This window comes from Oncorhynchus mykiss, unplaced genomic scaffold, assembly GCF_013265735.2.
Source record: "Oncorhynchus mykiss isolate Arlee unplaced genomic scaffold, USDA_OmykA_1.1 un_scaffold_229, whole genome shotgun sequence".
NCBI lineage: Eukaryota > Metazoa > Chordata > Actinopteri > Salmoniformes > Salmonidae > Oncorhynchus > Oncorhynchus mykiss.
The window spans coordinates 165044-191772 of NW_023493697.1; the positions used below are offsets into that span (position 1 = coordinate 165044).

Genomic DNA, 26729 nt, shown 5'->3' on the forward strand with positions numbered 1-26729 from the left:
ACAACCATCTCAGCTACTGAACAGTCAGGTTCTAGGTAGCAGGATAACAACCATCTCAGCTACTGAACAGTCAGGTTCCAGGTTCCAGGGTAACAACCATCTCAGCTACTGAACAGTCAGGTTCTAGGTAGCAGGATAACAACCATCTCAGCTACTGAACAGTCACATTCCAGGGTAACAACCATCTCAGCTACTGAACAGTCAGGTTCCAGGGTAACAACCATCTCAGCTACTGAACAGTCACGTTCCAGGATAACAACCATCTCAGCTACTGAACAGTCAGGTTCCAGGTAGCAGGGTAACAACCATCTCAGCTACTGAACAGTCAGGTTCCAGGATAACAACCATCTCAGCTACTGAACAGTCAGGTTCCAGGTAGCAGGGTAACAACCATCTCAGCTACTGAACAGTCAGGTTCCAGGTAGCAGGGTAACAACCATCTCAGCTACTGAACAGTCAGGTTCCAGGATAACAACCATCTCAGCTACTGAACAGTCAGGTTCCAGGTAGCAGGGTAACAACCATCTCAGCTACTGAACAGTCAGGTTCCAGGGTAAGAACCATCTCAGCTACTGAACAGTCAGGTTCCAGGTAGCAGGGTAACAACCATCTCAGCTACTGAACAGTCAGGTTCCAGGTAGCAGGGTAACAACCATCTCATCTACTGAACAGTCAGGTTCCAGGGTAACAACCATCTCAGCTACTGAACAGTCAGGTTCCAGGTAGCAGGGTAACAACCATCTCAGCTACTGAACAGTCAGGTTCCAGGATAACAACCATCTCAGCTACTGAACAGTCAGGTTCCAGGGTAACAACCATCTCAGCTACTGAACAGTCAGGTTCCAGGGTAACAACCCTCTCAGCTACTGAACAGTCAGGTTCCAGGGTAACAACCAACTCAGCTACTGAACAGTCAGGTTCCAGGGTAACAACCATCTCAGCTACTGAACAGTCAGGTTCCAGGTAGCAGGATAACAACCATCTCAGCTACTGAACAGTCAGGTTCCAGGTAGCAGGATAACAACCATCTCAGCTACTGAACAGTCAGGTTCCAGGTAGCAGGGTAACAACCATCTCAGCTACTGAACAGTCAGGTTCCAGTATAACAACCATCTCAGCTACTAAACAGTCAGGTTCCAGGGTAACAACCATCTCAGCTACTGAACAGTCAGGTTCCAGGGTAACAACCATCTCAGCTACTGAACAGTCAGGTTCCAGGTAGCAGGGTAACAACCATCTCAGCTACTGAACAGTCAGGTTCCAGGATAACAACCATCTCAGCTACTGAACAGTCAGGTTCCAGGGTAACAACCCTCTCAGCTACTGAACAGTCAGGTTCCAGGTAGCAGGGTAACAACCATCTCAGCTACTGAACAGTCAGGTTCCAGGATAACAACCATCTCAGCTACTGAACAGTCAGGTTCCAGGGTAACAACCATCTCATCTACTGAACAGTCAGGTTCCAGGGTAACAACCATCTCAGCTACTGAACAGTCAGGTAGCAGGGTAACAACCATCTCAGCTACTGAACAGTCAGGTTCCAGGGTAACCACCATCTCAGCTACTGAACAGTCATGTTCCAGGGAAACAACCATCTCAGCTACTGAACAGTCAGGTTCCAGGTAGCAGGGTAACAACCATCTCAGCTACTGAACAGTCAGGTTTCAGGGTAACAACCATCTCAGCTACTGAACAGTCAGGTTCCAGGATAACAACCATCTCAGCTACTGAACAGTCAGGTTCCAGGGTAACAACCATCTCAGCTACTGAACAGTCAGGTTCCAGGATAACAACCATCTCAGCTACTGAACAGTCAGGTTCCAGGGTAACAACCATCTCAGCTACTGAACAGTCAGGTTCCAGGATAACAACCATCTCAGCTACTGAACAGTCAGGTTCCAGGATAACAACCATCTCAGCTACTGAACAGTCAGGTTCCAGGATAACAACCATCTCAGCTACTGAACAGTCAGGTTCCAGGGTAACAACCATCTCAGCTACTGAACAGTCAGGTTCCAGGGTAACCACCATCTCAGCTACTGAACAGTCAGGTTCCAGGTAGCAGGGTTACAACCATCTCAGCTACTGAACAGTCAGGTTCCAGGGTAACAACCATCTCAGCTACTGAACAGTCAGGTTCCAGGGTAACAACCATCTCAGCTACTGAACAGTCAGGTTCCAGGGTAACAACCATCTCAGCTACTGAACAGTCAGGTTCCAGGGTAACAACCATCTCAGCTACTGAACAGTCAGGTAGCAGGGTAACAACCATCTCAGCTACTGAACAGTCAGGTTCCAGTATAACAACCATCTCAGCTACTAAACAGTCAGGTTCCAGGGTAACAACCATCTCAGCTACTGAACAGTCAGGTTCCAGTATAACAACCATCTCAGCTACTAAACAGTCAGGTTCCAGGGTAACAACCATCTCAGCTACTGAACAGTCAGGTTCCAGGGTAACAACCATCTCAGCTACTGAACAGTCAGGTTCCAGGTAGCAGGGTAACAACCATCTCAGCTACTGAACAGTCAGGTTCCAGGATAACAACCATCTCAGCTACTGAACAGTCAGGTTCCAGGGTAACAACCCTCTCAGCTACTGAACAGTCAGGTTCCAGGTAGCAGGGTAACAACCATCTCAGCTACTGAACAGTCAGGTTCCAGGATAACAACCATCTCAGCTACTGAACAGTCAGGTTCCAGGGTAACAACCATCTCATCTACTGAACAGTCAGGTTCCAGGGTAACAACCATCTCAGCTACTGAACAGTCAGGTAGCAGGGTAACAACCATCTCAGCTACTGAACAGTCAGGTTCCAGGGTAACCACCATCTCAGCTACTGAACAGTCATGTTCCAGGGAAACAACCATCTCAGCTACTGAACAGTCAGGTTCCAGGTAGCAGGGTAACAACCATCTCAGCTACTGAACAGTCAGGTTTCAGGGTAACAACCATCTCAGCTACTGAACAGTCAGGTTCCAGGATAACAACCATCTCAGCTACTGAACAGTCAGGTTCCAGGGTAACAACCATCTCAGCTACTGAACAGTCAGGTTCCAGGATAACAACCATCTCAGCTACTGAACAGTCAGGTTCCAGGGTAACAACCATCTCAGCTACTGAACAGTCAGGTTCCAGGATAACAACCATCTCAGCTACTGAACAGTCAGGTTCCAGGATAACAACCATCTCAGCTACTGAACAGTCAGGTTCCAGGATAACAACCATCTCAGCTACTGAACAGTCAGGTTCCAGGGTAACAACCATCTCAGCTACTGAACAGTCAGGTTCCAGGGTAACCACCATCTCAGCTACTGAACAGTCAGGTTCCAGGTAGCAGGGTTACAACCATCTCAGCTACTGAACAGTCAGGTTCCAGGGTAACAACCATCTCAGCTACTGAACAGTCAGGTTCCAGGGTAACAACCATCTCAGCTACTGAACAGTCAGGTTCCAGGGTAACAACCATCTCAGCTACTGAACAGTCAGGTTCCAGGGTAACAACCATCTCAGCTACTGAACAGTCAGGTTTCAGGGTAACAACCATCTCAGCTACTGAACAGTCAGGTTTCAGGGTAACCACCATCTCAGCTACTGAACAGTCAGGTTCCAGGGTAACAACCATCTCAGCTACTGAACAGTCAGGTTCCAGGGTAACAACCATCTCAGCTACTGAACAGTCAGGTTCCAGGTAGCAGGGTTACAACCATCTCAGCTACTGAACAGTCAGGTTCCAGGGTAACAACCATCTCAGCTACTGAACAGTCAGGTTCCAGGGTACCAACCATCTCAGCTACTGAACAGTCAGGTTCCAGGGTAACAACCATCTCAGCTACTGATCAGTCAGGTTCCAGGTTCCAGGGTAACAACCATCTCAGCTACTGAACAGTCAGGTTCTAGGTAGCAGGATAACAACCATCTCAGCTACTGAACAGTCAGGTTCCAGGTTCCAGGGTAACAACCATCTCAGCTACTGAACAGTCAGGTTCTAGGTAGCAGGATAACAACCATCTCAGCTACTGAACAGTCACATTCCAGGGTAACAACCATCTCAGCTACTGAACAGTCAGGTTCCAGGGTAACAACCATCTCAGCTACTGAACAGTCACATTCCAGGGTAACAACCATCTCAGCTACTGAACAGTCAGGTTCCAGGGTAACAACCATCTCAGCTACTGAACAGTCACGTTCCAGGATAACAACCATCTCAGCTACTGAACAGTCAGGTTCCAGGTAGCAGGGTAACAACCATCTCAGCTACTGAACAGTCAGGTTCCAGGATAACAACCATCTCAGCTACTGAACAGTCAGGTTCCAGGTAGCAGGGTAACAACCATCTCAGCTACTGAACAGTCAGGTTCCAGGTAGCAGGGTAACAACCATCTCAGCTACTGAACAGTCAGGTTCCAGGATAACAACCATCTCAGCTACTGAACAGTCAGGTTCCAGGTAGCAGGGTAACAACCATCTCAGCTACTGAACAGTCAGGTTCCAGGGTAACAACCATCTCAGCTACTGAACAGTCAAGTTCCAGGTAGCAGGGTAACAACCAATCTCAGCTACTGAACAGTCAGGTTCCAGGGTAAGAACCATCTCAGCTACTGAACAGTCAGGTTCCAGGTAGCAGGGTAACAACCATCTCAGCTACTGAACAGTCAGGTTCCAGGTAGCAGGGTAACAACCATCTCATCTACTGAACAGTCAGGTTCCAGGGTAACAACCATCTCAGCTACTGAACAGTCAGGTTCCAGGTAGCAGGGTAACAACCATCTCAGCTACTGAACAGTCAGGTTCCAGGATAACAACCATCTCAGCTACTGAACAGTCAGGTTCCAGGGTAACAACCATCTCAGCTACTGAACAGTCAGGTTCCAGGGTAACAACCCTCTCAGCTACTGAACAGTCAGGTTCCAGGGTAACAACCATCTCAGCTACTGAACAGTCAGGTTCCAGGGTAACAACCATCTCAGCTACTGAACAGTCAGGTTCCAGGTAGCAGGATAACAACCATCTCAGCTACTGAACAGTCAGGTTCCAGGTAGCAGGATAACAACCATCTCAGCTACTGAACAGTCAGGTTCCAGGATAACAACCATCTCAGCTACTGAACAGTCAGGTTCCAGGGTAACAACCATCTCAGCTACTGAACAGTCAGGTTCCAGGTAGCAGGGTAACAACCATCTCAGCTACTGAACAGTCAGGTTCCAGGATAACAACCATCTCAGCTACTGAACAGTCAGGTTCCAGGGTAACAACCATCTCATCTACTGAACAGTCAGGTTCCAGGGTAACAACCATCTCAGCTACTGAACAGTCAGGTAGCAGGGTAACAACCATCTCAGCTACTGAACAGTCAGGTTCCAGGGTAACCACCATCTCAGCTACTGAACAGTCATGTTCCAGGGAAACAACCATCTCAGCTACTGAACAGTCAGGTTCCAGGGTAACAACCATCTCAGCTACTGAACAGTCAGGTTCCAGGGTAACAACCATCTCAGCTACTGAACAGTCAGGTTCCAGGATAACAACCATCTCAGCTACTGAACAGTCAGGTTCCAGGGTAACAACCATCTCAGCTACTGAACAGTCAGGTTCCAGGATAACAACCATCTCAGCTACTGAACAGTCAGGTTCCAGGGTAACAACCATCTCAGCTACTGAACAGTCAGGTTCCAGGATAACAACCATCTCAGCTACTGAACAGTCAGGTTCCAGGATAACAACCATCTCAGCTACTGAACAGTCAGGTTCCAGGATAACAACCATCTCAGCTACTGAACAGTCAGGTTCCAGGGTAACAACCATCTCAGCTACTGAACAGTCAGGTAGCAGGGTAACAACCATCTCAGCTACTGAACAGTCAGGTTCCAGGGTAACCACCATCTCAGCTACTGAACAGTCAGGTTCCAGGTAGCAGGGTTACAACCATCTCAGCTACTGAACAGTCAGGTTCCAGGGTAACAACCATCTCAGCTACTGAACAGTCAGGTTCCAGGGTAACAACCATCTCAGCTACTGAACAGTCAGGTTCCAGGGTAACAACCATCTCAGCTACTGAACAGTCAGGTTCCAGGGTAACAACCATCTCAGCTACTGAACAGTCAGGTTTCAGGGTAACAACCATCTCAGCTACTGAACAGTCAGGTTTCAGGGTAACCACCATCTCAGCTACTGAACAGTCAGGTTCCAGGGTAACAACCATCTCAGCTACTGAACAGTCAGGTTCCAGGGTAACAACCATCTCAGCTACTGAACAGTCAGGTTCCAGGTAGCAGGGTTACAACCATCTCAGCTACTGAACAGTCAGGTTCCAGGGTAACAACCATCTCAGCTACTGAACAGTCAGGTTCCAGGGTACCAACCATCTCAGCTACTGAACAGTCAGGTTCCAGGGTAACAACCATCTCAGCTACTGATCAGTCAGGTTCCAGGTTCCAGGGTAACAACCATCTCAGCTACTGAACAGTCAGGTTCTAGGTAGCAGGATAACAACCATCTCAGCTACTGAACAGTCAGGTTCCAGGTTCCAGGGTAACAACCATCTCAGCTATTGAACAGTCAGGTTCTAGGTAGCAGGATAACAACCATCTCAGCTACTGAACAGTCACATTCCAGGGTAACAACCATCTCAGCTACTGAACAGTCAGGTTCCAGGGTAACAACCATCTCAGCTACTGAACAGTCACATTCCAGGGTAACAACCATCTCAGCTACTGAACAGTCAGGTTCCAGGGTAACAACCATCTCAGCTACTGAACAGTCACGTTCCAGGATAACAACCATCTCAGCTACTGAACAGTCAGGTTCCAGGTAGCAGGGTAACAACCATCTCAGCTACTGAACAGTCAGGTTCCAGGATAACAACCATCTCAGCTACTGAACAGTCAGGTTCCAGGTAGCAGGGTAACAACCATCTCAGCTGCTGAACAGTCAGGTTCCAGGTAGCAGGGTAACAACCATCTCAGCTACTGAACAGTCAGGTTCCAGGATAACAACCATCTCAGCTACTGAACAGTCAGGTTCCAGGTAGCAGGGTAACAACCATCTCAGCTACTGAACAGTCAGGTTCCAGGGTAACAACCATCTCAGCTACTGAACAGTCAAGTTCCAGGTAGCAGGGTAACAACCAATCTCAGCTACTGAACAGTCAGGTTCCAGGGTAAGAACCATCTCAGCTACTGAACAGTCAGGTTCCAGGTAGCAGGGTAACAACCATCTCAGCTACTGAACAGTCAGGTTCCAGGTAGCAGGGTAACAACCATCTCATCTACTGAACAGTCAGGTTCCAGGGTAACAACCATCTCAGCTACTGAACAGTCAGGTTCCAGGTAGCAGGGTAACAACCATCTCAGCTACTGAACAGTCAGGTTCCAGGATAACAACCATCTCAGCTACTGAACAGTCAGGTTCCAGGGTAACAACCATCTCAGCTACTGAACAGTCAGGTTCCAGGGTAACAACCCTCTCAGCTACTGAACAGTCAGGTTCCAGGGTAACAACCATCTCAGCTACTGAACAGTCAGGTTCCAGGGTAACAACCATCTCAGCTACTGAACAGTCAGGTTCCAGGTAGCAGGATAACAACCATCTCAGCTACTGAACAGTCAGGTTCCAGGATAACAACCATCTCAGCTACTAAACAGTCAGGTTCCAGGGTAACAACCATCTCAGCTACTGAACAGTCAGGTTCCAGGGTAACAACCATCTCAGCTACTGAACAGTCAGGTTCCAGGTTCCAGGGTAACAACCATCTCAGCTACTGAACAGTCAGGTTCCAGGATAACAACCATCTCAGCTACTGAACAGTCAGGTTCCAGGGTAACAACCCTCTCAGCTACTGAACAGTCAGGTTCCAGGTAGCAGGGTAACAACCATCTCAGCTACTGAACAGTCAGGTTCCAGGATAACAACCATCTCAGCTACTGAACAGTCAGGTTCCAGGGTAACAACCATCTCATCTACTGAACAGTCAGGTTCCAGGGTAACAACCATCTCAGCTACTGAACAGTCAGGTTCCAGGATAACAACCATCTCAGCTACTGAACAGTCAGGTTCCAGGGTAACAACCATCTCAGCTACTGAACAGTCAGGTTCCAGGATAACAACCATCTCAGCTACTGAACAGTCAGGTTCCAGGGTAACAACCATCTCAGCTACTGAACAGTCAGGTTCCAGGATAACAACCATCTCAGCTACTGAACAGTCAGGTTCCAGGATAACAACCATCTCAGCTACTGAACAGTCAGGTTCCAGGGTAACAACCATCTCAGCTACTGAACAGTCAGGTTCCAGGGTAACAACCATCTCAGCTACTGAACAGTCAGGTTCCAGGGTAACAACCATCTCAGCTACTGAACAGTCAGGTTCCAGGTAGCAGGGTAACAACCATCTCAGCTACTGAACAGTCAGGTTCCAGGTAGCAGGATAACAACCATCTCAGCTACTGAACAGTCAGGTTCCAGGGTAACAACCCTCTCAGCTACTGAACAGTCAGGTTCCAGGGTAACAACCCTCTCAGCTACTGAACAGTCAGGTAGCAGGGTAACAACCATCTCAGCTACTTAACAGTCAGGTTCCAGGGTAACAACCATCTCAGCTACTGAACAGTCAGGTTCCAGGGTAACAACCCTCTCAGCTACTGAACAGTCAGGTTCCAGGGTAACAACCCTCTCAGTTACTGAACAGTCAGGTAGCAGGGTAACAACCATCTCAGCTACTGAACAGTCAGGTTCCAGGGTAACAACCATCTCAGCTACTGAACAGTCAGGTTCCAGGGTAACCACCATCTCAGCTACTGAACAGTCAGGTTCCAGGTAGCAGGGTTACAACCATCTCAGCTACTGAACAGTCAGGTTCCAGGGTAACAACCATCTCAGCTACTGAACAGTCAGGTTCCAGGGTAACAACCATCTCAGCTACTGAACAGTCAGGTTCCAGGGTAACCACCATCTCAGCTACTGAACAGTCAGGTTCCAGGGTAACAACCATCTCAGCTACTGAACAGTCAGGTTCCAGGGTAACCACCATCTCAGCTACTGAACAGTCAGGTTTCAGGGTAACCACCATATCAGCTACTGAACAGTCAGGTTTCAGGGTAACCACCATCTCAGCTACTGAACAGTCAGGTTCCAGGGTAACAACCATCTCAGCTACTGAACAGTCAGGTTCCAGGGTAACAACCATCTCAGCTACTGAACAGTCAGGTTCCAGGGTAACAACCATCTCAGCTACTGAACAGTCAGGTTCCAGGGTAACAACCATCTCAGCTACTGAACAGTCAGGTTCCAGGGTAACAACCATCTCAGCTACTGAACAGTCAGGTTCCAGGTAGCAGGGTAACAACCATCTCAGCTACTGAACAGTCAGGTTCCAGGTAGCAGGATAACAACCATCTCAGCTACTGAACAGTCAGGTTCCAGGGTAACAACCATCTCAGCTACTGAACAGTCAGGTTCCAGGTTCCAGGGTAACAACCCTCTCAGCTACTGAACAGTCAGGTTCCAGGGTAACCACCATCTCAGCTACTGAACAGTCAGGTTCCAGGGTAACAACCATCTCAGCTACTGAACAGTCAGGTTCCAGGGTAACAACCATCTCAGCTACTGAACAGTCAGGTTCCAGGGTAACAACCATCTCAGCTACTGAACAGTCAGGTTCCAGGGTAACCACCATCTCAGCTACTGAACAGTCAGGTTCCAGGGTAACAACCATCTCAGCTACTGAACAGTCAGGTTCCAGGGTAACCACCATCTCAGCTACTGAACAGTCAGGTTCCAGGATAACAACCATCTCAGCTACTGAACAGTCAGGTTCCAGGTTCCAGGTTCCAGGTTCCAGGGTAACCACCATCTCACTTCACACAGAAGTTTACCTATAGAAGGTTTGAAGTTCTTCAGTTGTTTGTCTTTGTCTCCCATCTTGTCCTCTGTTCTCATATTCTGGGGTTCAGCAAGCACGTCATTTCCCACACTGCTCCTCTCCCTCTCCTTCGCCTTCTCCTCTTCCTGCATTTCATTACTACAGAGAGAGAGAGGAGGATGGAGAGAGAGAGAGAGAGAAATGAAAGAGAGAGAGAGAAGGTTAGAGAGAAATGAAAGAAGGATAGAGAAAGAGATGGATAGAGAGAGAGACGGATAGAGAGAAATTAAGCGAGAGAAGGATAGAGAAAGAGAGAGAAGGAAAGAAAGAAGGATAGAGAGAAATTAAGAGAGAGAAGGATAGAGAAAGAGAGAGAAGGAAAGAAAGAAGGATAGAGAAAGAGAGAGAAGGAAAGAAAGAAGGATAGAGAGAAATTAAAGAGAGCAGTTAGAGAGGAGTCTTTACACACTCTTAAATCTGTCTGTCTGTCTGTCTGTCTGTCTGTCTGTCTGTCTGTCTGTCTGTCTGTCTGTCTGTCTGTGCAGCAGGGTCTGTCTGTCTGTCTGTCTGTCTGTCTGTCTGTCTGTCTGTCTGTCTGTCTGTCTCACCGTGCAGCAGGGTGTCTGTCTGTCTGTCTCACCGTGCAGCAGGGTGTCTGTCTGTCTGTCTGACCGTGCAGCAGGGTCTGTCTGTCTGTCTGACCGTGCAGCAGGGTCTGTCTGTCTGTCTCACCGTGCAGCAGGGTGTCTGTCTGTCTGTCTCACCGTGCAGCAGGGTCTGTCTGTCTGTCTCACCGTGCAGCAGGGTGTCTGTCTGTCTGTCTCACCGTGCAGCAGGGTCTGTCTGTCTGTCTCACCGTGCAGCAGGGTGTCTGTCTGTCTGTCTCACCGTGCAGCAGGGTGTCTGTCTGTCTGTCTCACCGTGCAGCAGGGTGTCTGTCTGTCTGTCTCACCGTGCAGCAGGGTGTCTGTCTGTCTGTCTCACCGTGCAGCAGGGTGTCTGTCTCACCGTGCAGCAGGGTGTCTGTCTGTCTCACCGTGCAGCAGGGTGTCTGTCTGTCTGTCTGTCTGTCTGTCTGTCTCACCGTGCAGCAGGGTGTCTGTCTGTCTGTCTGCCTGTCTCACCGTGCAGCAGGGTAGGAGCTGGAGATGCGGAAGCGGACCTGTTCTATAGCCGACTTCACTAAAGCATCACTAGGAGAGACAGAGGGGTGGACTATAAACTCCACCTGGAGGAGAGGAGGAGGAGAGGGGGGGGGGGGGGGGGGGGGGAGGGAGAGGAGGAGAGGGGGAGGAGGAGAGGGATAGGAGGAGAGGGGAGGAGAGGAGGGGGAGGAGAGGGATAGGAGGAGAGGAGGGGGAGGAGAGGGATAGGAGGAGAGGGGGAGGAGAGGAGGAGGAGAGGGGGGGGGGGAGGAGAGGGATAGGAGGAGAGGGGGAGGAGAGGAGGAGGAGGAGAGGGGGAGGAGGAGGAGAGGAGGGGAGGAGATAAGGAGGAGAGGAGGAGGAGAAGAGAAGACAAAGTGATAAACTGTTAGAGAAACTAGTTGAATATATCATCTATAGGTGTGTAGTCATGGTAACAAGCTGTAAATGCACTGTGTGAATTATGTCTGTTTATATCCCGTGTGTGTGTGTCTGTCTGTGTGTGTGTGTGTGTGTGTGTGTCCGGTGTGTGTCTGTGTGTGTCTGTGTGTGTGTGTGTCCGGTGTGTGTGTGTGTGTGTACCTTCTTGCTGACTCCGTCCTGTATAACAGTGGTTCTGAACAGTTTGAGCATTCCCTCTTTAGACAGAGATCTGATGAGACGCAGGATAGACTTCTTACAACACTTAGTGTTCACACCATCTAGCTTCTCCTCATCCTGAACCAACCTCTGGATTCTAGAGGGACAGAGAGGAAGAGAGGGAGGAGGGGAGAGAGGGAGGGAGGGGGACAGAGAGAGGGACAGAGAGGGAGAGGAAGAGAGAGAGAGACGAGAGAGAGAGAGAGAGAGAGAGAGAGAGAGAGAGAGAGAGAGAGAGAGAGAGAGAGAGACAGAGAGAGGGACAGAGAGAGGGACAGAGAGAGGGACAGAGAGAGGGACAGAGAGAGGGACAGAGAGAGGGACAGAGAGAGGGACAGAGAGAGGGACAGAGAGAGGGACAGAGAGAGGGACAGAGAGGGAGGAGGGGGGATGAGAAGAACAATATAATCAGATGGAGAATTATGTAATTTTTTAACAACAAATCCCAGTGAGACAGGAAGTGGTGTGACTGACGTGAAGAGGCCCTCTATGATCTTGAGGCTCTGAACAGCTTCCACAATCACGTTCTTCCTCTTCAGCAGGCGGTACGTCTGGCGGTGGTGCTCCTGACCCAACAGAGACGACGGGGGGGGGAACAGGGATTCAGACAGGGAATTCATGCACTCGATTTAAAGACATCTCTACATCATAATGTTTGAGAGACACACAGCCTCACCTTCTGACTGGGGATCTCCTCGATGACCGTGACGCTGTCCTCTGCTTGGCTGTTGCCTGCGAACATACTCCCCGTCTGGTCCAATGAAACGTCCGGACCGAATTTTGACTCCTCCTCCTCAACTGGGCTGAGCCAAGATTCCAGCTCTGGCTCCTGATTGGCTCCACCTTTGGTAGGGGGCGTGGTAGGAGGCAAGTGAAAGCAGGGGCATATTTAGGGGCGTGAAACATCACAGATAGAAATAGATCTGATACAATTCCTCTATCTGACAGTCAATCATATCTGTTCTCCAACTCAGCGTTCTGAACAGGTTCAGTGCTTTCGGAAAGTATTCAGACTCCTTCACTTTTTCCACATTTTGTTACAGCCTTATTCTAAAATGGATAACATTTTTCTACTATCTTCAATCTACCCCCATAATGACATCACAATACCCCATAATGACATCACAATACCCCATAATGACAAAGCGAAAAACAGGTTTTTAGCAATGTAAAAACAGAAATACCTTATTTACATAAGTACTCAGACTCTTTGCTATGAGACTAAATTCAGCAAACAGCTGGAGGCAGGGCTTTCTCCTATAGAGCTCCATTTTTATGGAACGGTCTGCCTACCCATGTCAGAGACGCAAACTCGGTCTCAACCTTTAAGTCTTTACTGAAGACTCATCTCTTCAGTGGGTCATATGATTGAGTGTAGTCTGGCCCAGGAGTGGGAAGGTGAACGGAAAGGCTCTGGAGCAACGAACCGCCCTTGCTGTCTCTGCCTGGCCGGTTCCCCTCTTTCCACTGGGATTCTCTGCCTCTAACCCTATTACAGGGGCTGAGTCACTGGCTTACTGGGGCTCTCTCATGCCGTCCCTGGAGGGGGTGCGTCACCTGAGTGGGTTGATTCACTGATTTGGTCATCCTGTCTGGGTTGGAGGTCTTTGTGGGCTATACTCAGCCTTGTCTCAGGATGGTAAGTTGGTGGTTGAAGATATCCCTCTAGTGGTGTGGGGGCTGTGCTTTGGCAAAGTGGGTGGGGTTATATCCTTCCTGTTTGGCCCTGTCCGGGGGTGTCCGGGGGTGTCCCACAGTGTCTCCTGACCCCTCCTGTCTCAGCCTCCAGTATTTATGCTGCAGTAGTTTATGTGTCGGGGGGCTAGGGTCAGTTTGTTATATCTGGAGTACTTCTCCTGTCCTATTCGGTGTCCTGTGTGAATCTAAGTGTGCGTTCTCTAATTCTCTCTTTCTCTCTTTCTTTCTCTCTCTCGGAGGACCTGAGCCCTAGGACCATGCCCCAGGACTACCTGACATGATGACTCCTTGCTGTCCCCAGTCCACCTGACCGTGCTGCTGCTCCAGTTTCAACTGTTCTGCCTTATTATTATTCAACCATGCTGGTCATTTATGAACATTTGAACATCTTGGCCATGTTATGTTATAATCTCCACCCGGCACAGCCAGAAGAGGACTGGCCACCCCCTCTCTAGGTTTCTTCCTAGGTTTTGGCCTTTCTAGTGAGTTTTTCCTAGCCACCGTGCTTCTACACCTGCATTGCTTGCTGTTTGGGGATTTAGGCTGGGTTTCTGTACAGCACTTTGAGATATCAGCTGATGTACGAAGGGCTTTATAAATACATTTGATTTGATTAGATTTGAAGTGTCACATCTGAAGGAAACCTGGCACCATCCCTACAGTGAAGCATGGTGGTGGCACCATCCCTACAGTGAAGCATGGTGGTGGCACCATCCCTACAGTGAAGCATGGTGGTGGCACCATCCCTACAGTGAAGCATGGTGGTGGCACCATCCCTACAGTGAAGCATGGTGGTGGCACCATCCCTACAGTGAAGCATGGTGGTGGCAGCATCCCTACAGTGAAGCATGGTGGTGGCAGCATCCCTACAGTGATTCATGGTGGTGGCACCATCCCTACAGTGATTCATGGTGGTGGCACCATCCCTACAGTGATTCATGGTGGTGGCACCATCCCTACAGTGAAGCATGGTGGTGGCAGCATCATGCTGTGGGAATGTTTTTCAGCGACAGGGACTGGGAGACTAGTCAGGATCGAGGGAAAGATGAAAAGAGCAAAGTACAGAGAGACCCTTGATGAAAACCTGCTCCAGAGCGCTCAGGACCTCAGACTGCGGCGAAGGTTCACCTTCCAACAGGATAACGACCCTAAGCACACAGCTAAGACAACGCAGGATTGGCTTCGGATAAATTCTCTGAATGTCCTTGAGCGGCCCAGCCAGAGCCCGGACTTGAACCCGATCGATCATCTCTGGAGAGACCTGAAAATTGCTGTGCAGCAACGCTCTCCATCCAACCTGACAGAACTTGAGAGGATCTACAGAGAAGAATGGGAGAAACTCCACAAAATACAGGTGTGACAAGCTTGTAGCGTCCTACCCAAGAAGACTCAAGGCTGTGATCACTGTCAAAGTACTGAGTAAAGGGTCTGAATTCTTAAGTAAATGTGATATTTCATTTGTCTTTTTATTTTATTTTTTATACTTTTGCAGAAATGTCTAAATAACCTGTTTTTGCTTTGTGATTATGGAGTGGTGTGGGTAGACTGATGAGGGATTTATAAAATTTATTATTATATTAGAATAAGGCTGTAAAATGAGGGAAAAAAAGTGAAGGGGTCTGAATACTTTCCGAATGGGACGGAGATGGAGATGAAATCTTAAATGAGCATTAGTTAGATTGAACCCCTACAGGATGCTAAGGGGTAGGGAATTGGGTGTTTAGGGTGGGTGCAGAGTGATGAGGTACCAGGAAGTAGAGTTAGATCAGTATTTAAGGTGTTGGGTCGGTATATAAGGTGTTGGGTCAGTATTTAAGGTGTTGGGTCAGTATTTAAGGTGTTGGGTCAGTATTTAAGGTGTTGGGTCGGTGTTGGGTCAGTATTTAAGGTGTTGGGTCGGTGTTGGGTCAGTATTTAAGGTGTTGGGTCAGTATTTAAGGTGTTGGGTCAGTATTTAAGGTGTTGGGTCGGTGTTGGGTCAGTATTTAAGGTGTTGGGTCGGTGTTGGGTCAGTATTTAAGGTGTTGGGTCAGTATTTAAGGTGTTGGGTCCGTATTTAAGGTGTTGGGTCAGTATTTAAGGTGTTGGGTACTTACTCGTGATGGGTGCAGAGTGATGAGCTACCAGGAAGTAGAGTTAGGTCAGTATTTAAGGTGTTGGGTCAGTATTTAAGGTGTTGGGTACTTACTCGTGATGGGTGCAGAGTGATGAGCTACCAGGAAGTAGAGTTAGGTCAGTATTTAAGGTGTTGGGTCAGTATTGAAGGTGTTGGGTGAGTATTTAAGGTGTTGGGTCAGTATTGAAGGTGTTGGGTGAGTATTTAAGGTGTTGGGTCAGTATTTAAGGTGTTGGGTACTTACTCGTGATGGGTGCAGAGTGATGAGCTACCAGGAAGTAGAGTTAGGTCAGTATTTAGGGTGTTGGGTCCTTACTCGTGATGGGTGCAGACTGATGAGCTACCAGGAAGTAGAGTTAGGTCAGTATTTAAGGTGTTGGGTCCTTACTCGTGATGGGTGCAGAGTGATGAGCTACCAGGAAGTAGAGTTATGTCAGTATTTAAGGTGTTGGGTCCTTACTCGTGATAGGTGCAGAGTGATGAGCTACCAGGAAGTTGAGTTTGGACTGTATTTAAGGTGTTGGGTCCTTACTCGTGATAGGTGCAGAGTGATGAGCTACCAGGAAGTTGAGTTTGGACTGCTTCAGGAGAGACATCTTGCCCACTTTCTTTTTTTTCTTCGCTCCCTTCTTCTTCACTTTCTTCTCGACTTCCCAGTCTTCGTCATCCTCGTCCCTCTCTCTCTCCTCCTCTCCCTCAGTGTTTCCCAGAGGTTCCAGAGGCGATGTTGTTTTACGGGTAGGCCGAGTCTTTGTGGTAGCTGGTGTTTTTAGGGTGGCCTGCGCTGGGGTTTGGGGGGCCCCCTCTCCTTCCCCTCCTCCCCCTACAGTGTTTCCCAGAGGTTCCAGAGGCGATGTTGTTTTACGGGTAGGCCGAGTCTTTGTGGTAGCTGGTGTTTTTAGGGTGGCCTGCGCTGGGGTTTGGGGCGCCCCCTCTCCTTCCCCTCCTCCCCCTACAGTGCGAAGCCGCTCTGATCGCTCCTGCTCTTTCACGAGATGTCGAAGCAGATCGGACTCGTCGACGTGCAGATGGCCGAGGTACTTAGTGGTCCTCTGACGACCCTCGTCTTCCATGAAACCCTGAGGTGACGGACGGACACAAGGGTAACACACACAATTGTCTATTTCATTAATTTTTTTTTATATAAAACATGGGAAAAATGACATTTACAAGGCAAACAGACACGGCTCAATGACAGACAGCTCAATCAGCTTCAACATGACAGACAGACACAGTTCAATGACAGACAGACACAGTTCAATCAGCTTCAACATGACAGACAGACAGACAGACACAGTTCAATCAGCTTCAACATGACAGACAGACACAGTTCAATCAGCTTCAACATGACAGACAGACACAGCTCAATGACAGACAGACAGACAGACAGACAGACAGACACAGCTCAATGACAGACAGACACAGTTCAATGACAGACAGACAGACACAGTTCAATCAGCTTCAACATGACAGACAGAAAAATTACAGATCAATGATGATCTATGACAAAACAACGGTGACATCACAGTAGATGACATATCCGTGCATATATTTACGTAATGTGTACACACACACACACACACACACACACACACACACACACACACACACACACACACACACACACACACACACAGACTTTACCTTGATCATGTCTGTCCTCTCCAGCAGTCGGCAGATCATTCGAGACTCCAGCTTGCCGATGCACATCCTCGCACGCAACGCACTCTGAGAGATGCCCTTGGTCCCGCAGGACACGACTAGATCAGCCAATCACAAAGCAGAGAGTAAGACATTCGACCAATCAGAAAATGGAACCATTTCCCGTCTTTAAACAAAAAAACAAAAAAAGGAAAACGTATCTATTTCTACACCAATATTTTGGCCAATAAGAAAAGAGCAAACCAGAACGTACTGATCCCATAGGCCTGTGAGAGGAAGTCTCTCTCCATGATCCGCCCCTCTGTGGGGACGGTCTTCCTATTTGCTCCTCCCCCATCATCATCGTCGTTATCATCGTCATCCTCAGCCTCGACCACCTCCTTCCTCACGTAGGGTTTGATTAGCTTCAGACAGCGAGCCACCACCTTGGTGCCTAGAGGAGAGGAGACAAGGGGTTAGGGAACAAGGTGGCCTCAGTGAGGACAGGGGGAGTAAGGAAGGAGGAGTGAGTGAGGAAGGAAACAGGGAATCAGACAGAACAAAGGGCATCAGGAGAACCAGCCGTCAGACTAGTGTCTAGGAGAACCAGCCGTCAGACTAGTGTCTAGGAGAACCAGCCGTCAGACTAGTGTCTAGGAGAACCAGCCGTCAGACTAGTGTCTAGGAGAACCAGCCGTCAGACTAGTGTCTAGGAGGACCAGCCGTCAGACTAGTGTCTAGGAGGACCAGCCGTCAGACTAGTGTCTAGGAGAACCAGCCGTCAGACTAGTGTCTAGGAGAACCAGCCGTCAGACTAGTGTCTAGGAGAACCAGCCGTCAGACTAGTGTCTAGGAGAACCAGCCGTCAGACTAGTGTCTAGGAGAACCAGCCGTCAGACTAGTGTCTAGGAGAACCAGCCGTCAGACTAGTGTCTAGGAGAACCAGCCGTCAGACTAGTGTCTAGGAGAACCAGCCGTCAGACTAGTGTCTAGGAGAACCAGCCGTCAGACTGGTGTCTAGGAGAACCAGCCGTCAGACTAGTGTCGAGGAGAACCAGCCGTCAGACTAGTGTCTAGGAGAACCAGCCGTCAGACTAGTGTCTAGGAGAACCAGCCGTCAGACTAGTGTCTAGGAGAACCAGCCGTCAGACTAGTGTCTAGGAGAACCAGCCGTCAGACTAGTGTCGAGGAGAACCAGCCGTCAGACTAGTGTCTAGGAGAACCAGCCGTCAGACTAGTGTCTAGGAGAACCAGCCGTCAGACTAGTGTCGAGGAGAACCAGCCGTCAGGCTAGTGTCTAGGAGAACCAGCCGTCAGACTAGTGTCTAGGAGAACCAGCCGTCAGACTAGTGTCTAGGAGAACCAGCCGTCAGACTAGTGTCTAGGAGAACCAGCCGTCAGACTGGTGTCTAGGAGAACCAGCCGTCAGACTAATGTCTAGGAGAACCAGCCGTCAGACTAGTGTCTAGGAGAACCAGCCGTCAGACTGGTGTCTAGGAGAACCAGCCGTCAGACTAGTGTCGAGGAGAACCAGCCGTCAGACTAGTGTCTAGGAGAACCAGCCGTCAGACTAGTGTCGAGGAGAACCAGCCGTCAGACTAGTGTCTAGGAGAACCAGCCGTCAGACTAGTGTCTAGGAGAACCAGCCGTCAGACTAGTGTCTAGGAGAACCAGCCGTCAGACTAGTGTCTAGGAGAACCAGCCGTCAGACTAGTGTCTAGGAGAACCAGCCGTCAGACTAGTGTCTAGGAGAACCAGCCGTCAGACTAGTGTCTAGGAGAACCAGCCGTCAGACTAGTGTCTAGGAGAACCAGCCGTCAGACTAGTGTCTAGGAGAACCAGCCGTCAGACTAGTGTCTAGGAGAACCAGCCGTCAGACTAGTGTCTAGGAGAACCAGCCGTCAGACTAGTGTCTAGGAGAACCAGCCGTCAGACTAGTGTCTAGGAGAACCAGCCGTCAGACTAGTGTCTAGGAGAACCAGCCGTCAGACTAGTGTCTAGGAGAACCAGCCGTCAGACTAGTGTCTAGGAGAACCAGCCGTCAGACTAGTGTCTAGGAGAACCAGCCGTCAGACTAGTGTCTAGGAGAACCAGCCGTCAGACTAGTGTCTAGGAGAACCAGCCGTCAGACTAGTGTCTAGGAGAACCAGCCGTCAGATTAGTGTCTAGGAGAACCAGCCGTCAGATTAGTGTCTAGGAGAACCAGCCGTCAGACTAGTGTCTAGGAGAACCAGCCGTCAGACTAGTGTCTAGGAGAACCAGCCGTCAGATTAGTGTCTAGGAGAACCAGCCGTCAGACTAGTGTCTAGGAGAACCAGCCGTCAGACTAGTGTCTAGGAGAACCAGCCGTCAGACTAGTGTCTAGGAGAACCAGCCGTCAGACTAGTGTCTAGGAGAACCAGCCGTCAGACTAGTGTCTAGGAGAACCAGCCGTCAGACTAGTGTCTAGGAGAACCAGCCGTCAGGCTAGTGTCTAGGAGAACCAGCCGTCAGACTAGTGTCTAGGAGAACCAGCCGTCAGACTAGTGTCTAGGAGAACCAGCCGTCAGACTAGTGTCTAGGAGAACCAGCCGTCAGGCTAGTGTCTAGGAGAACCAGACGTCAGACTAGTGTGTAGATCTCCTGGTATCACAGGGGCCTACTGTAGGGTTGAGGTAGTGAGGTAGTGTGTAGGGTACATACCTCTCCTGGTATCACAGGGGCCTACTGTAGGGTTGAGGAAGTGAGGTAGGGTACATACCTCTCCTGGTATCACAGGGGCCTACCGTAGGGTTGGGGTAGTGAGGTAGGGTACATACCTCTCCTGGTATCACAGGGGCCTACTGTAGGGTTGAGGTAGTGAGGTAGTGTGTAGGGTACATACCTCTCCTGGTATCAAAGGGGCCTACTGTAGGGTTGAGGAAGTGAGGTAGTGAGGTAGTGTGTAGGGTACATACCTCTCCTGGTATCACAGGGGCCTACTGTAGGGTTGAGGTAGTGAGGTAGTGTGTAGGGTACATACCTCTCCTGGTATCACAGGGGCCTACTGTAGGGTTGAGGTAGTGAGGTAGTGTGTAGGGTACATACCTCTCCTGGTATCACAGGGGCCTACTGTAGGGTTGAGGTAGTGAGGTAGGGTACACACCTCTCCTGGTATCACAGGGGCCTACTGTAGGGTTGAGGTAGTGAGGTAGTGTGTAGGGTACATACCCCTCCTAGTATCACAGGGGCCTACTGTAGGGTTGAGGTAGTGGGGTAGTGTGTAGGGTACATACCTCTCCTGGTATCACAGGGGCCTACTGTAGGGTTGAGGTAGTGAGGTAGTGTGTAGGGTACATACCTCTCCTGGTATCACAGGGGCCTACTGTAGGGTTGAGGTAGTGAGGTAGGGTACACACCTCTCCTGGTATCACAGGGGCCTACTGTAGGGTTGAGGTAGTGAGGTAGTGTGTAGGGTACATACCTCTCCTGGTATCACAGGGGCCTACTGTAGGGTTGAGGTAGTGAGGTAGTGTGTAGGGTACATACCTCTCCTGGTATCACAGGGGCCTACTGTAGGGTTGAGGTAGTGAGGTAGTGTGTAGGGTACATACCCTTCCTGGTATCACAGGGGCCTACTGTAGGGTTGAGGTAGTGTGTAGGGTACATACCCCTCCTGGTATCACAGGGGCCTACTGTAGGGTTGAGGTAGTGAGGTAGTGTGTAGGGTACATACCTCTCCTGGTATCACAGGGGCCTACTGTAGGGTTGAGGTAGTGAGGTAGTGTGTAGGGTACATACCTCTCCTGGTATCACAGTGGCCTACTGTAGGGTTGAGGTAGTGAGGTAGTGTGTAGGGTACATACCTCTCCTGGTATCACAGGGGCCTACTGTAGGGTTGAGGTAGTGTGTAGGGTACATACCCCTCCTGGTATCACAGGGGCCTACTGTAGGGTTGAGGTAGTGAGGTAGTGTGTAGGGTACATACCTCTCCTGGTATCACAGGGGCCTACTGTAGGGTTGAGGTAGTGAGGTAGTGTGTAGGGTACATACCTCTCCTGGTATCACAGTGGCCTACTGTAGGGTTGAGGTAGTGAGGTAGTGTGTAGGGTACATACCTCTCCTGGTATCACAGGGGCCTACTGTAGGGTTGAGGTAGTGAGGTAGTGTGTAGGGTACATACCTCTCCTGGTATCACAGGGGCCTACTGTAGGGTTGACGTAGTGTGTAGGGTACATACCTCTCCTGGTATCACAGGGGCCTACTGTAGGGTTGAGGTAGTGTGTAGGGTACATACCCCTCCTGGTATCACAGGGGCCTACTGTAGGGTTGAGGTAGTGCGTAGGGTACATACCTCTCCTGGTATCACAGGGGCCTACTGTAGGGTTGAGGTAGTGTGTAGGGTACGTACCTCTCCTGGTATCACAGGGGCCTACTGTAGGGTTGAGGTAGTGTGTAGGGTACATACCTCTCCTGGTATCACAGGGGCCTACTGTAGGGTTGAGGTAGTGAGGTAGTGTGTAGGGTACATACCTCTCCTGGTATCACAGGGCCCTACTGTAGGGTTGAGGTAGTGTGTAGGGTACATACCTCTCCTGGTATCACAGGGGCCTACTGTAGGGTTGAGGTAGTGTGTAGGGTACATACCCCTCCTGGTATCACAGGGGTCTACTGTAGGGTTGAGGTAGTGAGGTAGGGTACATACCTCTCCTGGTATCACAGGGGCCTACTGTAGGGTTGAGGGAGTGTGTAGGGTACATACCTCTCCTGGTATCACAGGGGCCTACTTTAGGGTTGAGGTAGTGAGGTAGTGAGGTAGGGTACATACCTCTCCTGGTATCACAGGGGCCTACTGTAGGGTTGAGGTAGTGTGTAGGGTACATACCTCTCCTGGTATCACAGGGGCCTACTGTAGGGTTGAGGTAGTGTGTAGGGTACATACCTAGGGTACATACCTCTCCTGGTATCACAGGGGCCTACTGTAGGGTTGAGGTAGTGAGGTAGTGTGTAGGGTACATACCTCTCCTGGTATCACAGTGGCCTACTGTAGGGTTGAGGTAGTGAGGTAGTGTGTAGGGTACATACCTCTCCTGGTATCACAGGGGCCTACTGTAGGGTTGAGGTAGTGAGGTAGTGTGTAGGGTACATACCTCTCCTGGTATCACAGGGGCCTACTGTAGGGTTGACGTAGTGTGTAGGGTACATACCTCTCCTGGTATCACAGGGGCCTACTGTAGGGTTGAGGTAGTGTGTAGGGTACATACCCCTCCTGGTATCACAGGGGCCTACTGTAGGGTTGAGGTAGTGCGTAGGGTACATACCTCTCCTGGTATCACAGGGGCCTACTGTAGGGTTGAGGTAGTGAGGTAGTGTGTAGGGTACATACCTCTCCTGGTATCACAGGGGCCTACTGTAGGGTTGAGGTAGTGTGTAGGGTACATACCTCTCCTGGTATCACAGGGGCCTACTGTAGGGTTGAGGTAGTGAGGTAGTGAGGTAGGGTACATACCTCTCCTGGTATCACAGGGGCCTACTGTAGGGTTGAGGTAGTGTGTAGGGTACATACCTCTCCTGGTATCACAGGGGCCTACTGTAGGGTTGAGGTAGTGTGTAGGGTACATACCTAGGGTACATACCTCTCCTGGTATCACAGGGGCCTACTGTAGGGTTGAGGTAGTGAGGTAGTGTGTAGGGTACATACCTCTCCTGGTATCACAGGGGCCTACTGTAGGGTTGAGGTAGTGAGGTAGGGTACACACCTCTCCTGGTATCACAGGGGCCTACTGTAGGGTTGAGGTAGTGAGGTAGTGTATAGGGTACATACCTCTCCTGGTATCACAGGGGCCTACTGTAGGGTTGAGGTAGTGAGGTAGTGTGTAGGGTACATACCTCTCCTGGTATCACAGGGGCCTACTGTAGGGTTGAGGTAGTGAGGTAGTGTGTAGGGTACATACCTCTCCTGGTATCACAGGGGCCTACTGTAGGGTGGAGGTAGTGAGGTAGTGTGTAGGGTACATACCTCTCCTGGTATCACAGGGGCCTACTGTAGGGTTGAGGTAGTGAGGTAGTGTGTAGGGTACATACCTCTCCTGGTATCACAGGGGCCTACTGTAGGGTGGAGGTAGTGAGGTAGTGTGTAGGGTACATACCTCTCCTGGTATCACAGGGGCCTACTGTAGGGTGGAGGTAGTGAGGTAGTGTGTAGGGTACATACCTCTCCTGGTATCACAGGGGCCTACTGTAGGGTTGAGGTAGTGAGGTAGTGTGTAGGGTACATACCTCTCCTGGTATCACAGGGGCCTACTGTAGGGTGGAGGTAGTGAGGTAGTGTGTAGGGTACATACCTCTCCTGGTATCACAGGGGCCTACTGTAGGGTGGAGGTAGTGAGGTAGTGTGTAGGGTACATACCTCTCCTGGTATCACAGGGGCCTACTGTAGGGTTGAGGTAGTGTGTAGGGTACATACCTCTCCTGGTATCACAGGGGCCTACTGTAGGGTTGAGGTAGTGAGGTAGTGTGTAGGGTACATACCTCTCCTGGTATCACAGGGGCCTACTGTAGGGTTGAGGTAGTGTGTAGGGTACATACCTCTCCTGGTATCACAGGGGCCTACTGTAGGGTTGAGGTAGTGAGGTAGTGTGTAGGGTACATACCTCTCCTGGTATCACAGGGGCCTACTGTAGGGTGGAGGTAGTGAGGTAGTGTGTAGGGTACATACCTCTCCTGGTATCACAGGGGCCTACTGTAGGGTGGAGGTAGTGAGGTAGTGTGTAGGGTACATACCTCTCCTGGTATCACAGGGGCCTACTGTAGGGTTGAGGTAGTGTGTAGGGTACATACCTCTCCTGGTATCACAGGGGCCTACTGTAGGGTTGAGGTAGTGAGGTAGTGTGTAGGGTACATACCTCTCCTGGTATCACAGGGGCCTACTGTAGGGTTGAGGTAGTGTGTAGGGTACATACCTCTCCTGGTATCACAGGGGCCTACTGTAGGGTTGAGGTAGTGAGGTAGTGTGTAGGGTACATACCTCTCCTGGTATCACAGGGGCCTACTGTAGGGTTGAGGTAGTGTGTAGGGTACATACCTCTCCTGGTATCACAGGGGCCTACTGTAGGGTTGAGGTGTTCAACTGGTTTAATGACCACTTGGACCAGTTTGGCTGCTTGCATGTACTGATACATACGCTTGAAGGTCCTCTCACTGATACTCTGCAGAGAGAAAACACACTGCTGATACACACTGTCCTGATACACACTGTCCTGATACACACTCTCTAACCTCACACTGTCCTGATACACACTCTCTAACCTCACACTGTCCTGATACACACTCTCTAACCTCACACTGTCCTGATACACACTGCTGATACACACTCTCTAACCTCACACTGTCCTGATACACACTGCTGATACACACTCTCTAACCACACACTGTCCTGATACACACTGTCCTGATACACACTCTCTAACCTCACACTGTCCTGATACACACTCTCTAACCACACACTGTCCTGATACACACTCTCTAACCACACACTGTCCTGATACACACTCTCTAACCACACACTGTCCTGATACACACTCTCTAACCTCACACTGCCCTGATACACACTGCTGATACACACTCTCTAACCACACACTGCTGATACACACTGTCCTGATACACACTCTCTAACCACACACTGTCCTGATACACACTCTCTAACCTCACACTGCTGATACACACTCTCTAACCTCACACTATCCTGATACACACTCTCTAACCTCACACTGCTGATACACACTGTCCTGATACACACTCTAACCACACACTGCTGATACACACTCTCTAACCTCACACTGTCCTGATACACACTCTCAAACCTCACACTGCTGATACACACTCTCTAACCACACACTGCTGATACACACTCTCTAACCTCACACTGCTGATACACACTCTCTAACCTCACACTGTCCTGATACAAACTGCTGATACACACTCTCTAACCTCACACTGCTGATACACACTCTCTAACCTCACACTGCTGATACACACTCTCTAACCACACACTGCTGATACACACTCTCTAACCTCACACTGTCCTGATACACACTGCTGATAAACACTCTCTAACCACACACTGCTGATACACACTGTCCTGATACACACTCTCTAACCTCACACTGCCCTGATACACACTGCTGATACACACTCTCTAACCACACACTGCTGATACACACTGTCCTGATACACACTCTCTAACCACACACTGTCCTGATACACACTGCTGATACACACTCTCTAACCTCACACTGCTGATACACACTCTCTAACCTCACACTATCCTGATACACACTGCTGATACACACTCTCTAACCTCACACTGCTGATACACACTGTCCTGATACACACACTCTAACCTCACACTGTCCTGATACACACTCTCAAACCTCACACTGCTGATACACACTCTCTAACCACACACTGCTGATACACACTCTCTAACCTCACACTGCTGATACACACTCTCTAACCTCACACTGCTGATACACACTATTTAACCTCACACTGCTGATACACACTATTTAACCACACACTGCTGATACACACTGCTGATACACACTCTCTAACCTCACACTGCTGATACACACTATTTAACCTCACACTGCTGATACACACTATTTAACCTCACACTGCTGATACACACTAACCACACACTGCATGTCCTGGTACACTCTCTATCCACACACTGCATGTCCTGGTACACACTCTAAACCACACACTGCATGTCCTGGTACACTCTCTAACCACACACTGCATGTCCTGGTACACTCTCTATCCACACACTGCATGTCCTGGTTCACTCTCTATCCACACACTGCTGATACTCTCTATCCACACACTGCATGTCCTGGTACACATGCATACAAGGTCCGCTCAACGATGCAATGTTGACTGGAACACAGAGGTCTCACCAGTTGGTCTCGTAGTGTGATCATGGAGGCTGTGTGGTTGGGCGCCTCTGACAGGAGGTTAGAGGTCAACTCCATCAGGATATCATACTTACTACGCCTGGAGAGACAGAGAGAGACCCGACCAAATCATGAGAAAACAAAAAGATAATTACTTGACACATTGGAAAGAATTAACAAAAAACAGAGCACACTAGAATGCTATTTGGCCCTAAACAGAGAATACACAGTGGCAGAATACCTGACCACTGTGACTGACCCAAACTTAAGGAAGGCTTTGACTATGTACAGACTCAGTGAGCATAGCCTTGCTATTGAGAAAGGCCGCCGAAGGCAGACCTGGCTCTCAAGAGAAGACAGGCTATGTGCTCACTGCCCACAAAATGAGGTGGAAACTGAGCTGCACTTCCTAACCTCCTGCCCAATGTATGACCATATTAGAGACACATATTTCCCTCAGATTACACAGACCCACAAAGAATTCGAAAAACAAACCCGATTTTGATAAACTCCCATATCTACTGGGTGAAATTCCACAGTGTGCCATCACAGCAACAAGATGTGTGACCTGTTGCCACGAGAAAAAGGCAACCAGTGAAGAACACACACCATGGTTAATACTAGAGGTCGACCGATTAATCGGAATGGCCGATTAATTAGGGCCGATTTCAAGTTTTCATAACAATCGGAAAACTGTATTTTTGGACACTGATTTTGGG

At 49.5% G+C, this 26729-nt stretch overlaps 1 protein-coding gene and 1 long non-coding RNA gene across 2 annotated transcripts in view; one reads left to right on the plus strand and one right to left on the minus strand.

The window, feature by feature from the left end:
• Nucleotides 1–26729, minus strand: part of LOC110487187 (general transcription factor 3C polypeptide 1) — a 108763-nt gene that overhangs the window by 74943 nt on the left and 7091 nt on the right. The window contains exons 5-14 of the mRNA XM_036973336.1: nucleotides 26014–26110; nucleotides 24141–24264; nucleotides 17373–17552; nucleotides 17102–17217; nucleotides 15990–16536; nucleotides 12320–12486; nucleotides 12118–12209; nucleotides 11587–11740; nucleotides 10984–11087; nucleotides 9873–10018 (exon numbers count right to left, since the gene is read on the minus strand). Coding sequence (XP_036829231.1) covers nucleotides 9873–10018; nucleotides 10984–11087; nucleotides 11587–11740; nucleotides 12118–12209; nucleotides 12320–12486; nucleotides 15990–16536; nucleotides 17102–17217; nucleotides 17373–17552; nucleotides 24141–24264; nucleotides 26014–26110 — 1727 coding nt within the window. The remainder of the gene's footprint in view (nucleotides 1–9872; nucleotides 10019–10983; nucleotides 11088–11586; nucleotides 11741–12117; nucleotides 12210–12319; nucleotides 12487–15989; nucleotides 16537–17101; nucleotides 17218–17372; nucleotides 17553–24140; nucleotides 24265–26013; nucleotides 26111–26729) is intronic.
• Nucleotides 15050–15834, plus strand: LOC118948238. The gene is made up of 4 exons (XR_005042092.1): nucleotides 15050–15118; nucleotides 15423–15514; nucleotides 15667–15765; nucleotides 15818–15834. It is a non-coding gene; the product is annotated as an uncharacterized LOC118948238 (long non-coding RNA).